Source organism: Limanda limanda, chromosome 14 (genome assembly GCF_963576545.1).
Source record: "Limanda limanda chromosome 14, fLimLim1.1, whole genome shotgun sequence".
Taxonomy (NCBI): Eukaryota; Metazoa; Chordata; class Actinopteri; order Pleuronectiformes; family Pleuronectidae; genus Limanda; species Limanda limanda.
The window spans coordinates 8,589,626-8,609,078 of record NC_083649.1 but is presented as its reverse complement, the minus strand read 5'-3'; the positions used below and the strand labels follow the sequence as shown (position 1 = coordinate 8,609,078).

Sequence of the window (19,453 nt, the reverse complement as noted above, 5' to 3'; positions counted from 1 at the left end):
ACTCCAGAAGGGTTTTATGGACTCAAACACTTCACCCACCCATCCAACAGCATAGTGGTGAGCAGATAAAGAGGGAAATCACCATTCACCATCTAGTCCTCTATTTATATTTGATTCCACATCAGATATGGATATTTTGTGTCTGCAGTAAAGCTGGATTGAAAACGAGTGGTTTTATCTTGAAAAGAAAAACGCCACCGGAAGCTTGGGGCGGAGTTCCGGTGTGGTGTCTGCTGGCTTGCGGGTGGCGTAGCGGCAGCGGGGTGACAGCTGAGCGGGAGGTGGAGGAGCAGCATCGCGGTCCGGAGCTTCGACAATACTCTCTAGTATCCAGGGTTTAAAGAGCCACACCGACCCGTTCCACCCTGAGACGCCGTCCTCCAAGCACCGGGGCCCGGGTGAGACTCCACCAGCGGAGGGTGACGCGGATATAAACATATCTCGGCACCGGTTTTTCCACCGACAAAACAGGGACCGTGTCCGGATGTGCCAGCCTCGCATGGCGCAGACACCTTGTTCCTGAAGCGGGGTATCCTTCGTGTTCGCAGGGGTCGGAGGAGGCCCTCTGGTCGGCAGCTTATCACCACCATCGACTCTCGTAGACGTCCGTGTTTACCGATTTGTGGGAGTGAAAAACGACATGATTGAGCAATAAGACGAAGAAGAGGAAGAAGAAGAAGACGCACGTCCTGACTGATCCAGAGAGAGAAGAAGAAGAAGAAGTCGTCTCTGTGTTTCTGTTTCCTTTCCTTTCAAATCACCGTCGTGTGGTTCCAGAAGCTGTTTCCAGGGAGGACGAGGACACAGGGATATAACCGTGCCCTTGTGCATGCGTGTGTGTGCGTGTGAGTGCGTGTGAACCCCCTCCGAGGACCGGGTCGACCTTCGAGATGACGGGCAGCACCCCAGCGGACATGGTGAGCTCATCTCCCGGCACTTTCCCAACTCTTTACCCGCTGACATCCGATTTGTTCCCACGGGGGTTTGGGGTAAAAACAGCGGATGAGTCGATGCTGTGATCTCTCTCTCTCTCCACTGGGTTGTTATGGTAGTGAATGAGAACTTTTATATCCCCAATAGTGGAGTTTGTGGATCCAAACCCTGAAATAACTGGTGCATATGATTGTTATACATCCGTAATATATACTGTCATAGGCTCCCATTGAGCTCCATAGGGTCTGAAACTCTATTAACAGGCTCAATAATCCATTATATTGATCGAAATGCCTCCATTCATGTCTCTGAGTCACGTGGTTGTTGTGTGGAATTGATTTACATTCACAAAGTGGGAACGCAAATTAAATTAAGATCAAGTAAATATTAATATCAAAGTCAAGTTAGTCAACTTTAATGTCAATTATTCCATATGTACAGGAAATAGACAGGATTGAAACCCTGTTATAAACATATAAGTAGACAGAACATATTTAAGTATGCAACTTAATAAGTACTCAATACATAGTACACAGTATGACGTAGTATACAGTTATAAGGCATACGGTGGATAGAATGAGAGTAATTTGATAATTGTCATGATAAATGTCACATTATATTTTAGTTATTGCTATTTTATTTTAAGTATAAAGGCAGATTTTCGCTCCTGGGTGAAGGTTGTGGGTTTATAGTGACACATACTGGGACTCATGGATTCTCCGCAAAGAGAAAATACAAAATTGACAAATGAGAAACTTCTAGAGGAAGAAATACATAAATAAGAATACAAACAGAATTTTGGATAAGAATGATACAAATAGAATACTCCATCTCCAAGCTATAAAATTGAACTATTACTCAAGGGAGGTTTTTTTAATGTGCAATATAAAGATTAAAGTTGTGTAGTTGCGCAGTTTGTCCCAATTCAGTAGATCATTAATGGTTTCAACCTCCTCAATGTGTTTACTCAATTCATAAGCAATATATCAATACATATTGAGTAACTTTGTTATATTGCTATTGATGAAATTATTAATATTATTAATATTGATGAAATTATTAATATTGTTTTAGTTCAATTGTTTTGGCCCCACAAGAAATATTTGAAAAGTTCAAATTACCTAATTACAATGATGAAAATATGTCAAAAAAGGAAAAGCATATTTTTTTCAACAATGTTGAAATGATATTGATTATTCAAAAGTAAACAGCCCGAGTTCCCTTCTTTCAAATACAGCATTCCTCTCACATCGGTCTGCTGAGCTCTTATCAAACCAGGGCTTTGTCTGCTGTGTATTTTAGGTTTGACATTTAGTGAAAACCTCCAGCATCACAGGAAGCAGAGCCGGGAAAGAGACTGGAGATCAGGAGGAGGCGAGGTTCTGCTTTGCTGGCTCCAAGTGTGCAGTGACTGATAATTGCAGTGCTGCTACCACCTCATTATGTCACACCTAGTGGTGCTTTAAAACAGGAGGCTGAACTCCAACCTTTACTCTGTCCATCAACGGGAATTATTTTACCAGCCTACCCCTATGAGCAGTTATCCTCATATGACTTATTTCCTAGTTCCTCGTGTGCTTCCCTTTATGAACTCTCATCATAAATGTTTATGTCAGCCTCTCGTGGATAAGCTATTCCCCAAATTAAAAGGCATATACAATTAATTTAGCCCAGTTTACCCAGTCGTAGAGGTAATATTTCCCCTCTGTCAGTTTTATTCATGTCCTCTTGGCTGCCAGTGTGTGTTGGCTCTAAGAATACCTCCAGGTGTATGTATAGAAAGGATAATCCACATAATGGGCCCCTCCAAGCACAGATCAGCTGTCCCAGCTGTGCCTGTACTCCTGCATGTCCGAGTTTAGCTGATCCCCTGAACAGTAGGTCCATTATGATGTCAGGAAGCTGCGATGTAATGCAGCTAGGAAGTTGGAGGTGTGCCGCCCTCCATAAGTGTGTAGATGTGGTGCGCTCAAAGCTAAAGCATCTAAGTATAGCACATTGCAAGAAAACTCCATGGATTATGAACATAATCATGAGATGAATCTTTCCTTCTCTGATCTGTTATGGCTGGTTGATTTAAATCCTCCTCCTAAAGAACATTCATAAAAGGTCTTGTGTTATGTCACCATCTGTGCGAGTGTGTGTTAGAGACGTCATGTGAACTTCCCCCACAGTCGTCTGGTTGTGTGGACAAGGGATGGGTTCCAGTATTGTGGATCTAGAAGTCAACAGGACAGCTACAAAATGTAATATTTGCAGGAGCATGTGTTCAAATGTCTTCCATCCATCATTTGACGTCCAAAATGAGAATTTCAAGCATTTTTTAAAAATTTTAAAGGCTGAATGCTCGGCCTCATGGGGTTGCACCATGTTCTGTGACCCGTAAGATTCTGTGACCTCTAGCAGTGCACCAATGAATTTGTCCTGGGATGATGCAAGTTGCTGATCATGGTAATTTATATTTATTGTTCTTTAAAGATATATATTTGGTTTTTTTAACCATGCAATATGCTGTGTGAAATGTGTTATTTAACTGTTATTTAGCACTCCTATTTTCATTGAATTTTGTACAAAACAATGAAAACAAAGGCTTTTTGTTCTATTTATATTCTAATAAGCGCACCGTGCTCAATGTCAGCCATTGATTTAATTTAAATTCTCTGAAGGATGAAGTAGAATCAAGTTATTAATTATTTTCCTCGCGTCCTTTTTACTTAAGCTTCTTTGACCTCTGCAGCTGCAGCACGGCCCCCTGGTGAGCGGCGAAATGAGTCAGGAGGGCTGTAATGAATGTCTCAGATCGGTGACAAAATGTGTGGTGAAAAATCCCTGAAACGCTTTCACACAGCAGAAGGACCATGGTTTCGCTTTGATACTCAATTTCCTACTTTCAATTGCTGTAAAGCTATGTTCCAATTCACTCTTTGAGTCAAGACCGAATTGAAATGATACAGATTGGTCTGTGGAGGATTTCTTTATAGAGTCCCCAGCTTGTCCTGACTGAACTTTGAGCCGTGTGCATAGCTAGCTCCATAGCTTCGTCACAGGCGCGCATTGAATCCTGGGATAGATTGGCAAGAGAGGAGGACTGGTTTGACACCAGTGTTTGAAGGAGCCTTCGAAATGGGTTGCTTTTAAATGTATTCTAACCCTAAGCCCCCCCAGAAGGATGTGGCCCCTAGATCTAGACACAGCTAGACTCATGTTTGTTGTGTAATCAGGCCCCAAATCCAGACTTCTGTTTTTTTCTTCTCTTTTTACACAAAACATATGAATTTGATTTTGTTGCTTTGCTGACTGATGTTTGTTTTCACTCTCCGCCAAACAAACTACTTTCAAAGGGGCAGATTTGTAACTGGATTCACATTCATAAATACATACTGACCCTCAATCCTCAATTTTGATCGCAACACTCCTCCTAATAGTATTTTCCTGGTGTATTAGTCTTGTAGCATAAGATTATCCAAGTTTGGTTCAGGCCTCCAGCCGCCCTGCTGAATTGCCTTGAAGCAACATGCTGAATTCCTGCCAGCTAGTTTGTACAGCTCAGCCTGATCTGCGCTCCGAGTATTTCCCTGTGGGGGAAGCATCATCGCATCATTTAATGCCAGTGTCGGGCAGGAAGTTCGTTTCTCCGACGGCAAAGTAATAATATTATTTCAACTCTGAGGCATTCTTGTTTTGAATGGTATTTTATTCTTTGCCGGAGCTGCTGTCTTCAGGCTTACGTTATTATCATGGCTGCAGCGGAAACATAAAAGGTCAAACCCTGCACACGAGTAAGACGTTTTCAGCCTGTGTAAATCTTCAGAGCAATTGCTTCCCTTTGTGGTTTTGCTCAGTCTATACATCAAACTAGCTCCTTAAGTTCCCCGAGGAAATCAGAGGAAATATCAGCTATCTGCATTTAACTCATCCTGTGTGGTTGAAAATCAGCAGCAGATGATTTCAACCACACCGCCACCACCAGCCCTCCTCCCCATCCCCTCTCCGTCTGTGGAAAGAGGAGTAAGTGTATGCACACACACTTAAAAAGGCTCTATGGAGTGGGAGTGAGGAGTAGGAGGAGAGGAGATTGCTGGTGCCAAACATTGTGGCTGAATGAATCTGAGAGAAAGAATGGGAGAAGGAATAGTCGTGCCCCTCGAGAATGGAGGATGGGATTTTTTTTTCCTCCAGAGTGAAGGATGGGGAGGGGGCAAATTACCTCGCCCCAGGCAGATCTCAGAAGTGCTGACAGGGTTGAAATGGTCCCCCTGGCAACAGAGAAATGCTCGGATCTGAAGTCTGGATGCCGGTGTGTGTGTGTGTGTGGAGGGACTGGGTCAAGGTGCACTGCAGGTATGTGTGTTGGAAACAATGAGCAGATGAGAATAAAGCCCCTCATTTCAGATATAAACCTGCTGTATGAATATGCTCCAGACGAGAGTGAGAGTCCCACGGAGCAGGGAGTGAATGTCAAACATCAGCGATGTGTCCCAGCACAGCACAGCAGACGGGACAAGGACATCCAGGTCGACACAGAGAGAAGGACATGACTCACACTTCCTTACAGGGCTTTACAAGTGGGATTAGTTTAATAGTGCCGCATAATAATGCAGAATAATATACACAAGTGACTGCCACTGTCAGCTGTCAGTTTGGGAGCACAGATATAACTCTGTACACTTGAGCCACATCCATACTACCACGTTTTTTATCTGAAAATGTAGTATGGATGTAGCCTCAGGTATCTTTCCAAAGGTTAAAGGAAGGTTTGAGGTGTCTCTGGTCCCCTGCACAGCATATCTCACTCTGCCGTTTATCCAGCTTTAGAAATGTAAACCGTTTCCAAATCGCTGTTGTGTTAAATCCCTTCATCATGACTTCCTCACCTGATCTTTACATGTCTGTACATCAATAGCATCTTTCGTTATCAGCAAAGTGGTAACAACATGACTGTGAGGCTCCACAGCTCAACTCTGTATGTATTCATTTGCGTTGGAGGTGGTGATCCTGACGGCCCGAGCTCAACCAGACCAGGACGTACGATAGAACGTATTGACTATGTGGGAGTAGTTGTTCGTTGGTAATGATCAGTAGGTTTGGACTCCAACCTGTTTCTGCTGCAGAGGACTCAAACCTCAGTACACGAGGTGCCCACTCAACCAGGTGAGCTACTGGGCACCTTAACATATGAGCTCCTAAAGTCCCTGAGGTCTTAAAGATTTTGAGTTAACATTGCTCAAGAAGCCAGCAAATAGCTCGAACCAGTGAATGTTTGGTATTTATGCTTAAAAAATGCCAAACAATTAATCAAGATTAATACAATTTTCCATTATCCAACGAAGCGATTCATTGAGAAGTAAGTTCAGAATCTATTTATCAACTCGATTAAGAAAACTGGATTTTAGTTTCCCCGTAAAAGCGAGTTGTCTCTGCTACTCTGTGTGTGGCTTAGTCTAATTTTAGTGGTTTTAAAAGCAGTTTATAGTTCATTCCCACATTGTTAAGACTCTCCTTTCGGGCACACACACTCGCTGACAGAGACACACACAAAGGAGTCAAAGGTGAGGGTCAGAGGTCGCTGGTGTGTGGGTCACAGAGGAAATAAACAATGGGTGGGGAATCCTAGCTTCTGAAAACAGCAGTCCCCGTCCCTCTTCCCACTCGAGCTGAGCTCAGCATGTGTGACACCGAGTGGCCGGAGACAGAGAGCGGGTCCGCGGGTGCGTCCTCCAGCCTCGGGCAGGAGCTGCCAACAGGGCTTTGATTGACAGATTCGGAGGGAGAGGGAACACTATTGAATCCCCACAGGGCCAGTTGGATGAAGCACGCTGATGAATAAGTGTGTGTGTTACCGATGCCATGTGTTGCGGGCCTGAGTCACGGATCAGGATTACATCATCCCGCCCGGGTGCAGGAGTTGATGTATTGACTCTGACATTGTCACATGCCGGCCTTCGGAGCGCCATGGAAAGTTTCAACCGTAGCTCTGAAGGTGCAGAGGCCGTGTTCGATATTCATCTCAAGCCTTTTCAGGAAAGCGACGACTCAAAGTTCAAACAGGTTGTGTAATACAGCAGCTGCTTTACTGATGATGACTACTCAGTTGTTCATAGGGTTAATAATACTAATACTAACAACTATAAAAGGTTGTTCATTGCCTTTAGACAAATTGTATGCTACATCCACCAGGCAAGGGAAACAGTAACCTTTATTTGTAGTCTGCCCAGATCATATTACTCTACGCAGACTTTATAAATGGCTTCATTGTGGTTCTATCGACAACTGAGGCTGAATAGTTCTATTTATATTGGTATGAATGGAAAGCAGATTTAACATTTGCCTAGTGAAATTTGTGTTTCCAGTCTGTGCGGTGACATTTCTGCTGGTTTGTGAGTGGGGTTGTTCATTTGGTATATATTTGCATTGACAGTAACTGATATTAGCAAAGCTGTCGTCAGTCCTCTGGGACTGTGAAGCGTTAATTTAGTTGTATTGATGTATGCTCGCAATAACAACCGGAAGTCCTATTGAAAGCCTCTCATCCATTGATTGCTTATGTAACTGTTTGTTTGGTTTTGTTTGACTGTGTGTTTGTCATTGGCGCATGTGTCTGTGCCTGTGTATCCTGTGTGCTGCACAGATCAAACTGTACATACCTGTCAGCACTGCCATGCTTTCTCTTCTCCATCTTTCATGTCCGCTCCAGCTGAGTTATATATTCATGGTGCGACTTGTATCTGCGTGTTTCATATTGGAGTCATACAATATAATGGGGTTTATTGAGCTTGTATCACATTTCCAGCATCCAATAAATGTCCATTTATCATCTCAGCGAAGGAGGTTATGTTTTCATCAGCGTTTGTCAGATTATGCAAAAACTACTCAACGGATTTCCATTAAAATCTTGCCGAGGGGCGGAGCAGGACCTAAGAAAGATCTCATTAAAGTTTTTTGCAGATCCAGGTCAGGGCGCGAATCCAGGGATCTTTTTTATAACTGTCTTTAACATAGTGAGATAGGGTGTTAGCCTCTCTCCAAGAACCCTTCTGGTAAAAGCTACACAGTATTTACATGCATTATATGTTCTGCTTGTGCCAGGATTGCAATCATAGTAGAGCAAGGCTACAATAAAGTTTTTATATACACTTAAACCCGGTTTCTTCTGCTGTTGTGTGAACCAAAGAAAGGTGGTGTGGGTGAAGAATGTGGTGGGGTGAAAAAAAAGTCATTTTACAGTGGGCATGTTATGCTGACGCTCAGAGGCCGAGCGTGCGGGTTGGTTTAAAGTTAGCTCGAGCTATAAAAAAGATTAAAAAAAGTCACAAAATTCTAGTTTTCTTGTTTTTTGGAGGCTTCGGCACGTCAAATCCTCTGAAGACCTCATTTAAACTCTGTCTATTGGACTAATGAAGATGTCTCAATCTAACTGTTGACTCACCTTGGAGCAAGCAAACTCAAATACGCACAAACCCTGAATCTTCTCTTCTCACTCATCTGAGGGTTTGAAAGTGAGACCCTGTCGCCTCAGCAGTACGTTTACGTTTCTGATCAGCACAGCTAGAAGCCTGAACATTTCTCTGAGTAATCCAGAGGGTTCCTTAGAGAAAAAAAAGTGCCTGTGTGACCATGTTGGGATAAGGGCTTATTCTGCTGGAAATTCCCCCTCTTTTCAGCCGTCAGTTCAGCAGTCATTGTTGGCAGGTATGGCTGTGCTCAGGCTGAGGAATGTGTTGAACTACTTCACTGTTTTAGGGGTTGGGGTGGGGGGGTTGGCCGGGCTCCCATGGTCCCAGTTCAAGGGGAAACTTCTGGTCTGGCTGATCTCTCTTGAAAGTGAATGGGCACTCGTGTTTGGAGTCGTAGGAGCAGCGATGGCGGCATAATGTGCCTCATGTCCACAGCAGCAAGGCACATGGCAGACACAGAGCAATTCAGGACAGACGTAGGGTGAGGGTACTATTCAGCTTTGATGCCAAGTGTTACAGAGTCAGAGCTTGACATAAATGAGTAGGTGTGAGTGTGAGTAATGTGCAGGCTGTCAGATGGAGCTAGCACAACAAAGTAATCCTTACTTCCCTCTGTGCGCCTGCAGCCATTTTCAAAGGTACGAGTGCGTGTGTTTCTATTTTGTCTACGCATGCATGGTATTCCATAGAAAAACTGGCTCGAGAACAACCCGTTCTTCCAGTTAAGAGTGACGTGTGTGCTGTCTGCTTTGCAAATGGAGTAACACCCACTCCGGCTCACCTTTGCTTCAGATACCAGCACAAACTGAGCTGCATACAAAGGCCATTCTATTCTGGCGTTTGGCACAGAGTCATTAAGTCCCTTGTGTCCTTCTGTTAAAACCGACCTGCCAGCGAAAAGTCAGTGATAAACAGTTAACTCTTAAATGATGTGTTTCCTAAAGAACTTATCTCCAGACATGAAGCTGAAATACTTTATCTGAATACATATTTTCCTCCTAAAACACACTATGCTTGTGTGTAAGTGTTGAATGTTCACTTCTTCGCAGGTCATACAAAAGTCCACACACCCAAATAGGATGTGAAAAACATGTCTCTAGTGTCCTCCACAGTTACACCCATATCAATACAATTGAATTTGAAAACACAACACTGTTGCTACGGTTCCTGCCCTCTGTACTTCCCTGGAGGTTTTACAACCGACAACTTTGGAAATGTTGTTGGGTTTACTCTGAAAAATCTGGCAGTGTTTCGCTGTATGGAAACGTAGAAATTACCCAGTCATCCGCCTTCGCTTTGCGTTTGGCTCTTATCAGTCTTGACTCAAAACATTGCCAAATCTTACGGTCACTAATGGTTCCACCTCGTTATCGGCCCAAGGAAAGAAACATCTGCTCTGACTTTTCACCATTGCTGCTCCTCATGTGTATTATTAAATGAACAGAAGACAATCTGCTTCCTGTGCCCAGTCTACCTGCATTGTGATATGTATTTGTATGTATATGTATATATTTTCAGGTTTGCCCGTATTTCTTAGCTAAAATAATGTTAAAATCAATACATATAGCCCAAAGATATACAGCTGCCTTCACAAGTGCTTGGAAATGTCTGATTGGACAGAGATCATGTATAATTACAGAGCTAAGACGCTGGTGTGGAAAATACTGTTTTATTAGTAAAACTGTAGCCCATCTTCCTAGAAATCAAAGGATACCATGGTCTGACTGATTTAAAGAACCGCAAAAGAGGAAGAGAAACCTGAGTTGTCAGGGATTAGATAAAAAGCCAAATAAAATCCTCCGTTTACTGCACTTTACTAAGAAAAGTTTTCTTTCTGGAATCTGCCAGTAGCCTTATCTCATTTGTTTGATTTCCTGGTCAACTGAGGCATCTGTGTGGTGTGACATCACAAATTGCGTTAGCAAATATTCCACTCAGACTTTGTCATTCAGCATGAACTCATGTAAATCATGAATGCAAACAGTGAGTTGCCCAGTTTCCAGTTTACGTGCTCCTTTAAGATAACAGGTTTCTAATGGAAATTCTGCACTAGCACTAATAATGTTCCCAATCATTTCTCTAACTGCATGTACAGTATCCGTCTCAGTTTTTCACCGGGCTTTAATTGTACAGACGAACTCTGGCATCTTGATATCGTCTCTAGTCTTATAATTGGCATTCAAAGGATGTTACGGGAAGGGGAACTTTGCATAAAGCTGCAGAATATGGCTGCAATTTTCCTTTCCATATGATTTAAATAGATATAAAACAAAAGCACTCAAGTGAAAGAAAACACACACTCTCTTCTCTGTACGTCTAAATATTGAGTAGAAACAGAGTGTGTGAGTGTGTGTGTGAGTGGGGGGGGGGGGGGGTTGTTTGACTAGCTAATAAAAGGAGTCTTTCAGCTTCACTGGAAACAATTTCCAGCCGAGGGGACATTTATATTAAAGCCTTGCCTTGCCAGCATAGACTCATTGTGTGTGTGTGTGTGTGTGTGTGTGTGTGTGTGTGTGTGTGTGTGTGTGTGTGTGTGTGTGTGTGTGTGTGTGTGTGTGTGTGTGTGTGTGTGTGTGTGTGTGTGTGTGTGTGTGTGTGTGTGTGTGTGTGTGTGTGTGTGTGTGTGTGTGTGTGTGTGTGTGTGTGCGCGTATCAGAGCAGACAGCCATCAAGAGTCGACAGTCCTTCTTCCTGATGCATTTTGGGAACAGGCTGCCATTTCTAAATCAGTGCTTAAGTCTGTGCAGATATCTGAACGACCTGTGCCAGCGAAGTCCGTCAGTTCATCAGACAGACAATACTTACTGAGGGAATTAGAAGGTCAGTGTTGAGACTCTTAGGGTCCCAGACTTGACACACATGATCCGCAGAGCAGTCCAGAGGTCAAGCCTCATCAGCCGGATGTTCCAGCAGGATCAGCCGGCCTCACTTTCAGGACTTTAACCCAGACTTTTACTCTGCTGTGGCTGGCAAAGAGAAAATATCAAATTTTCGTGGTTTGGTTTTCACGCCGTGACTCTCTTCTGGTTGTTGTGGATTAGAGGGGGCCCAATTAATTATTTCTTACATAATCAAATAATCAGCTACTTTTTGTGGTTTATCGATTGATTTTTCGTCTTTCAAATATTGGTAAAATCAGATTGAATACCAACCTCATCAGCCTTTTTTGAAAGCCAAAGATGTTCAGGCTTTTTGTCTTATGAATCAAACAAAAAGACATTTGAGGAGCTGGGATTTTTGCTTCACAAATGAGTTGAAACACTTGAAACATTAGTATAGAAGTTGTTGAAAGCTAAATATTAGCGAGACGATTTTGGATGAAAATAAAATACTGTCGAGCTGAGTCAACTTAACAAGTCAATATAGTATTATAAAATACAATATAATATAAAACAAAACTATAACATTGTTACACTATCCACAACAGTTATTTTACATTTTTTATCGAAGAATTCACCAGAATGGCGGAAGAAGTGGCTCCTTAGCAACTCTATCAACCGACTCGTAGCGGAGCAACAGTTGCTAGGTAACCGTCTCAAAACATGTGTGTCATATCTAAAGCCTTCATCCTCAGCTGGTAACTCAAACCAGCTTCAATATCATGGCTTTTAGTGGTTTTCCACTATTTGAACACTATAGACTGAGGTAATCTTTCTCATTTCGTTCGACTCTGTGAACACACCAAGACAAACTCCTGTGTGTTGGGCCGTGATAGTGATCCTAATGCCGGAGCAGCGCCAAAGCTCATGGTGAGCAGGATGATCAAACATACATTGTGTACTTGATATTATTTGAGTTTTTCGACTGTAATGGCAAGCTTGAAAATCATTTTTTGGGAAATGCATTTTGCAGAGAGGTTGTCGGGATATCAGAGGAAAGCGTAACAGGGAGATGGATGGTTAAGAAGCCAATTAGCCTTTTCTTGGCAGCTTCTCTTCTCTTATGAGGCTGAGATCACCGAGGAGTTAAAGATATATTGCGATGATAAGGGTAGTGTATCTGTGTGTGTGGGTGTGTGTGTGTGTGTGTGTGTGTGTGTGTGTGTGTGTGTGTGTGTGTGTGTGTGTGTGTGTGTGTGTGTGAATAGCAAGCATGGTGAGGGTATATTTGGCCTTCATGCTGTCCTGCACAAATTTGTCAGTGCATGTTGGACGCTACGGAGCACACTGTCTATGAATGTCCCTAATGATCCCGGCAGGGTTTGTGCATGTGTGTGTTTCATGTGCACGTGTGTGTGTGTGTGTGCGTTCTCATCAGAATGAGCGAGCAGTAATGAAGCATTGGACCTTGGACTGGAATGATTTAGGGGTTTTCATCTGTTTTTCCTCTGTTTCATGTAATGAGGAAGCTTTGGTTTATCTGAGGGGAAGCAGGAGAACTTACTTACGCAGATGACATCAGATATTGACCTATGATTGAATTCAAATTATGTTTGATCATTTGACTATGTTCAACAAAAGCAGCAGTCTTTCCCTGGCTCTGTATCAGTATCAGTAATCTAGGCTAGTGAGTTTGAAAGCTCGCTTCTTTGTGCGTGAGTAAGGCTGGCATATTTTGGCTAAGTTTAGCTGACTTCCATTTAGCTTGGCACGTATTCGCTCAGTCAGCTGATCGGAGTATAATTACAGTTCATAGTACAGTGTGATTTAAGGCTCTCAAGAACCAGTAAGGCAGCTAGATAGCGGGTACTCTAATCCTTTCTTAATGTTTAATCTAAATTTCTCAGTGTTGAATAAACAGGGTCGTATCTGTGAAGCCAAAGTGTGCTTCATTTTCAAACGGTTAACCTTTTTATCCTGGCAAACATCTTAATTATGTTCACGTAACTGGCCTACCCTTAAACAGCAGCCCCCCCTCTCATGTGATGATATCATCGGTATCCATGATTTTTCTGCCTTGGTGTGGAATAATGTTTGTCAGAGATCCCCCCTCCCCCCACAGTGTAACTGGCTTCCTGCACTGTCTCCCCAGCGAGGCTGCCTTTTTCCTGTCGCACACAACACAAACAACCAGTGGCTACATCAGATCTCCAGCAGACGACAATGGAAAGAAACAGACAACAAAACATCGAGCAAACCACTTGAAATGCAGGCCTTACGTACTGCAAACACAAACACTAAGATGTTTTTTTACCGTCTTAAAAATAAAGTGATCACCGTCCAGACTTCTTAATCTGTATGCTTATGCAAACTCACCTGAGAACACACAACGCAACCCTACAGGTACACTGTGCTGATGTTAACAGTCAGTTGCTTAGTTACAGACATACTACCAACCAGAAAACACAATTGGGAAAGTTTTTTTAAAATTTTGAGCTGATGATGCAGTGGAGTTCTTTGCAACGATTGGCGTTCATCGGGGAAAGTGGAGTTGTGACTGACAAGAACCGATCAGGAAGTGAATGTGGATGACGGCATCAATATTTCCAAATGTCTTCTATCCGTCCAGATTGCAACACAGCTTCCCAGATTTCAAAATAAAAACCGGTCCAGCAGCGTTTACAAACTCTGGACTAGTGTGGACACCAGGCGTTAATGTGAAAAAACAGTGCTGCATTTTCAAAACTAAAACATAGAGAGGATGGATCCGGCAGTTTTTGTCTGTTGATAATGTAAAACGTTCACTTGGATGTGAATCTATGACGTTGTCTAGTTTCCATTCAGACTGCTAGAACAAGGGAATTCTGCGGGCTTGGCAGTCTCACGCTCTAATTACTGAATCCATAGTGTTGCAGTCATGAACCGTCATGTAACGTGCGGACCAATTAGTAGATATGGCTGCAACAAACTCTTATACAAGAGCACAAATTGCCTTTAAAGTAACAAAAAAGCTGAGTCTTAAAGTACAATGACAATGAAGGATGTTGCATTATCATGAAGGATTCTGGCTGCTCTTTGCACTACAATTCTGCAACTCTGCAAACTTCAGTGTCTGTTGTGTTGCTTTACAAGACTTAGTGCTAGTTGTATTATTGTAACTGTGTCTGATGTGTGTGAATATTTTGGGTGCAAACTGCCAGGCGACTCTAGATGGAAATTTGGTTTAAGAACGTGTTTGTGTTTGTTATGTTCAGTATTTCACTTGCATGTAAGCCCGCATCTATTCCTGTCTCTGCATGCAGCTTCATTGCCGAATAGGCCCCAGAAAATGCAATGTGTGCGCACGTTCATGTGTGCGAGTATGTGTGTGGTAATAATACCCCTGGTTGTTTCTGTCCAGTGCCATCTGGTAAATTCCAGCACAGAGGACGTTCTAGTTTGCCAGCAGTCTCTGTGTGCCTCTCTCTCTCTCTCTTGCTTGCCCTCTCCCTCCTCATACACACACATGTAGACGCACACTTATTCTCCTTCACACACATGGCATCGCGTCAGCTGTGACTGCAGGGCAATGCTCTTTTCTGAAGGAGAAAGGGAAATGCTCTAGCTGCCATTCCTCCTCTCTCTCGCTCTCTCTCTCTCTCTCTCTCTCTCTCTCTCTCTCTCTCTCTCTACCTTACTCTTACATTCAGTTTATTCTTTGAATTAAGACGTTGTCATCTAAGTAAAGAAAAAACTGGGGTAGCTATTGTGTTTGGATCCTCAATATGAGCTTTATTGTGCAGTTATCGTTTATGATCGGAAAACATCCAGAATAACAACGTATCAGAAACTGAGGAGCAGAATCGGATTCATACCCGACAACCATGCACTGTGACATAATCGTTTTCTGGACTCAAACAGCAACACATGCTCAGACACTTTGTAATTTATCTTTCTATTTACCCTCAACAAAAATGAGGCCACATTTTTTTTACCAGCAGTAATAAACATTGATAATAAATATTATATTACGGGTTTGTTGACTTACTTTATCTTTCTGCATCTTCCTCCATCAAACCTATAACAACCAAAACTGCACAAACAGAGAATAGTCAACTAATTACTATTGGTTTTAGAGCTGCAGGTGATTATTTTATGATTTTATTATGGATTTGTAATTTAAACTAATGATGAACATTTTTATCAAAAGGTTTGTGACAAAAATGTTTGACAAAAAACACAAATCCAATAAAACTGAATGAATTGAATAATTCCTAATGCAGCATTTTGCTTTGCTAATATCTTAAATGATTCAAATTTAGCTTCTGTTGATTAAAGTTAATTAAAATAATAATTTCAGCTCTACTTTGCCTGGATAGTCGCAGGGGCCAGCTGTAAATGTAAAAACGCCTGAAATCAATTCATCTGCAAAGAAGTAATAAATGTCAGTTTCCTCTTGTAGATGAAAACAGGGAAAAGCTTGTGCTGGAAAAGGACAACCTGAAAGGTTATAAATCAAGCTAATCCTGACTGCAGGGCATCAACTATACACGGCCAGGGAGACCACCAAGGAAAGAGGATGGGGGTGGTCGGTGTTTAGAGACAGAGGAGGGAGGACGGGGGAGACAGAGGTCACCACAGAGTAGGTAGTTCTCTCGGGTGCGAGGGGGGGGAGAGAACAACATGGAGACGCTTTATTTGACTGCAGTGCTTTCACATAGCGGGGGGTCAGGAAAGCATGGGGAGGAAGTCACATTGGTGAGACACCCTGGGATGGAAGCGGGGGTGCAGTGAGAGGGGGAGCGGGGGGTGAGGAGGACAGAGCTGCTGCAGAGCAAATGGGAGGACGAAGGAGGAGAAGGACAGGAGGTCCTTTCATCAAAGCCTTCACCGGGGATCATCAACCCTCTGTGTGGTCCCCTCACACCAGCAGCAGGCCGACATGTGGCATGTTGGCCTTTGAGCTTCTACTGGTTTTTGCAGAGTTCCTGAACTGGCAGAATGAAGACGATGAGGCAGACCAGAAAACTGAAATACTCCCAGAGGAAAACAAAGCAAAATCTTGCACAATTAAAGATTATTATAATTCTAAGTCTATTAGAATAGTTTGACATTTATATGTGTTATCTCTTTTACACTTTAAATCGCTGCCGGTCCCACTCTAGTGATTTATCAATAGCTTAGAGGGTGGGCCGGAAATGTCACCCCTCTTACCCCGAGGCTTCCTGATCAACCGGTAACACCAGTGTGGCGACGGGAACAATGCTATTTGCTCTGCTGGACCAATTTCAGCCGTCGGTTGGTGGATTCCCCGTCACCGGGTGACGTTGGTTCTTCAAAGGAAATAAAAAGCCAAGGATGCAAATGAGGCGTTTCAGGAAGTTCAGGAGGAGTTTTCTCCCTTCGCTTGCGGACTTTGGTAACAGAGCAGAACTTTCACATGGACAAACAACCCACACAACTAAGGAAAAGGAAAACCCCCAAAATATAATTCTTTGTTGGTTTTGTTAAATCAACACTCTGACTTTCTTTAATTTCTCGTGAGTATTTGTCTTGAAATAATATTGAATTTACAAACTGTTCTGTTGTAGAAGTGAACAGATGTGTGGTGTCTCTACTTGTTTCCTGAGGCAGTTCTGTTTTAAGTCAATTTTCTCTCCATTCACCAGACACATGTACTGTAACTATCCATTTTGCTAGTAAATTAGGTTAGGGGTAGATATTTGACTCAGGACATCATGCGGCTGCAGTTCCTCCTTAACAGCACACGGCCTATCCGGCCCACAAAGTTGGTCTTCTTGGCCGTGTAGATTGTGGTTTAACCAAAATGAGATGGTTTGGTCAGGATTTCTGTGATCGGCTTCACCACTTCCTCCTGCCCTTATTGCCGTAACCTAGCAACAGAGCTGCAGTTGGACACAATGAGAAAGTATTAATGCCCCTTGGTTTTTTAACATGTGAACCGTTAATGATGCGGTCGTGTTGAAGCCTGATACTTAAGTACTGGATGTAGTGTTGCTTGCCGGCGCCTATTCACCTATTTGAGAAACGATTTGTCACCGAATCGCAATGAACCCCGGGAATATGTCGGCCTGAGAAGGATCCTTCGTTTCTCGGGGATGGAAGGACGCATTTGTCGGGGCCTTGTAATTTGAACATTCAAGTCACAACGCTTTGACGCATCTGTCCCCAAATGCAGCTTCCGAATGATGTGTCAACTCAATTACGACACAGCTACAATATCATTTATATCTGCACATTTCTGCAGTCTTTGTGTTGCACTCAGTTGGACATTGAAAGGTAGGTTTGAAAGAAGAGAACCTCACAAGCTTACTTTGTGATCTCCACAGACCTGACCAATTACTGCCTAAAGTGAAACTGCGATTGTCAGTTTATTTGGAAAGTAATAGCAATATAAGCAAAGGATGCAGCCTCATCTATACTGGTCCTTCACACAGCCGGAGAAGAGTTCAAATAATTGATTTCCTTTTGTTTCACAGTTTGTATCCGAAGAAGCAGCGTGATTGAATTATCTTCAATACCTTTATCGCATTGTTTCTCTTCTGCTTTTCGCTCAACCAATGATGTCGCATCTTTATTTCAACGTGTAGCACCTTGTCAGTCTCTATCTCGTCTCTTCTGCCTCATGTTTCACTGGGAGAAAAGGGACAGACAGTCTAGACGCTGACAGAGGGATGAGAGGAGAATCGATTGAAGCATACAAGAGCAATTTCACGTCTCGGCCCACAGCTTCAAAAGCAAAGCCTCAGCTGCCTTACGGCTGCCCCACCGCCGCAGCAGCAGCAGCAGGCGTTTTAGATGGGCACGCAAATCTTTGTGCGTTAATTTATGTGCAAAATTGTGTTAATGTCAAACACCAAATAGTCGGTGGATAATCGGAAGAACTAAATGGATTTCATCGCCTCATTCACCTTCACAGTTCCTCTTGTCGCTGCCTGTCTCTCTGACCTTCGCTGTTCCCACTTTGAATCCTCTTTGATTCTCTCGCCGCTCGCTCTCATTTCCTCCCCCGGTCCCCTGGGCTCGCCTCCAGAAGTGTCAGCATTTCCTCTGTCCTCCCTATAGCATCAGACCCCGTCATCACTATCATGGTGTCTGTACAGCATCAGCGCTTTGGTGGGGATGTGTGATACAGGACACTGCAAAGCTTTGTTGTCTTTTTCTCTCCTCTAACTGATTAATCCCTGTCCGTTGGTCACTTACACTTTATGTAGGTGTGTTCTCGTGTCCAACTGTCTTTGCTGTGTCCTGTTTCATCTGAATGGATTCAAGGGGGTTTCTTCTCATTAAGGAGATAAGGACAGTGGCGCTTTAACCCAAAACCGTGACTGACAAACTGAAACTGTGTCAGGATGAAAAAATCATGTTAATCTTAAAGCGCAACTCCCTCCCTCACGCTTTAATCTTTCTCTAATTTTAAAAAGTGTCCCAACTACTTATGTATACTGTCTGCAGGCGTTCATCCTATAGACAACTGACCAGGAAGAGTCAGCTGCCAGACGCTCGTGTCAATCTGTCCTGACAGTCTCTGGTACACAGGGTTCCAATAACAGGCCAATTTAAATTTGGAGAGATACGTCCCATTCTTGCAGCAACATGTCGGGGGGAAGTTGTGTCATTAATCAGAGACACTAATTAATCTTGGGAAAATTAATTTTACTGTTGGCAGAGCATGGCCAATGCATTCTTTAATTAACTGGCAGTGTGTGTATGTGTGTGTATATATTTTTTGAGGTCTTGGAAAATGATGGTGGTTAGTGGTGTGTGGCTTAATACCTGTGGCCAGTTTTTAAATCCAAACACACAGACACACACTGTACCCTCAACCACTGTGAGGCAGTAAGTGTGGTGTGTTTTTAAATCTCACTTCTAATGCACCACAGGCAGTTTAGATTAACCAAAGTTTTTCATTGTGCCAGCCTGTAGCTGATCCTGCTAATAATACTGTACATGGAGTGCAGACTGTGTTATATTTATCCCATAATGTGCAAAGGTTGGGTTTGAGTCAACAGTTTTTTTTTCCATTTGCACAGAAAAACTGATTCTCTCTGATTTCCATGCATGTGTAAAACAGAGTAAATAAGGAATATATCTACAAAATAAAAGAGCAAATGTTAAGACTAGAAACTATACAGTCAAGCCTCATGTGAAACAGTAACACAAATGCCTAATGTGCACTGTCGACAGTAAAAGTATCATAGTTCGTATTATGCACCGTTTGTCTTAATATTCAGTTGCGAAGAGTTC

At 42.9% G+C, this 19,453-nt stretch overlaps 1 protein-coding gene across 1 annotated transcript in view; it reads left to right on the top strand.

Moving 5' to 3' along the window:
• The first annotated feature begins 247 nt into the window (after nt 1-247).
• The window catches only part of ubl3a (ubiquitin-like 3a), a 36,704-nt gene continuing 17,498 nt past the window's right edge, over nt 248-19,453 (top strand). The window contains exon 1 of the mRNA XM_061085638.1: nt 248-917. Within this exon, the coding sequence (XP_060941621.1) occupies nt 891-917 (27 nt within the window). The 5' untranslated portion in view covers nt 248-890. The remainder of the gene's footprint in view (nt 918-19,453) is intronic.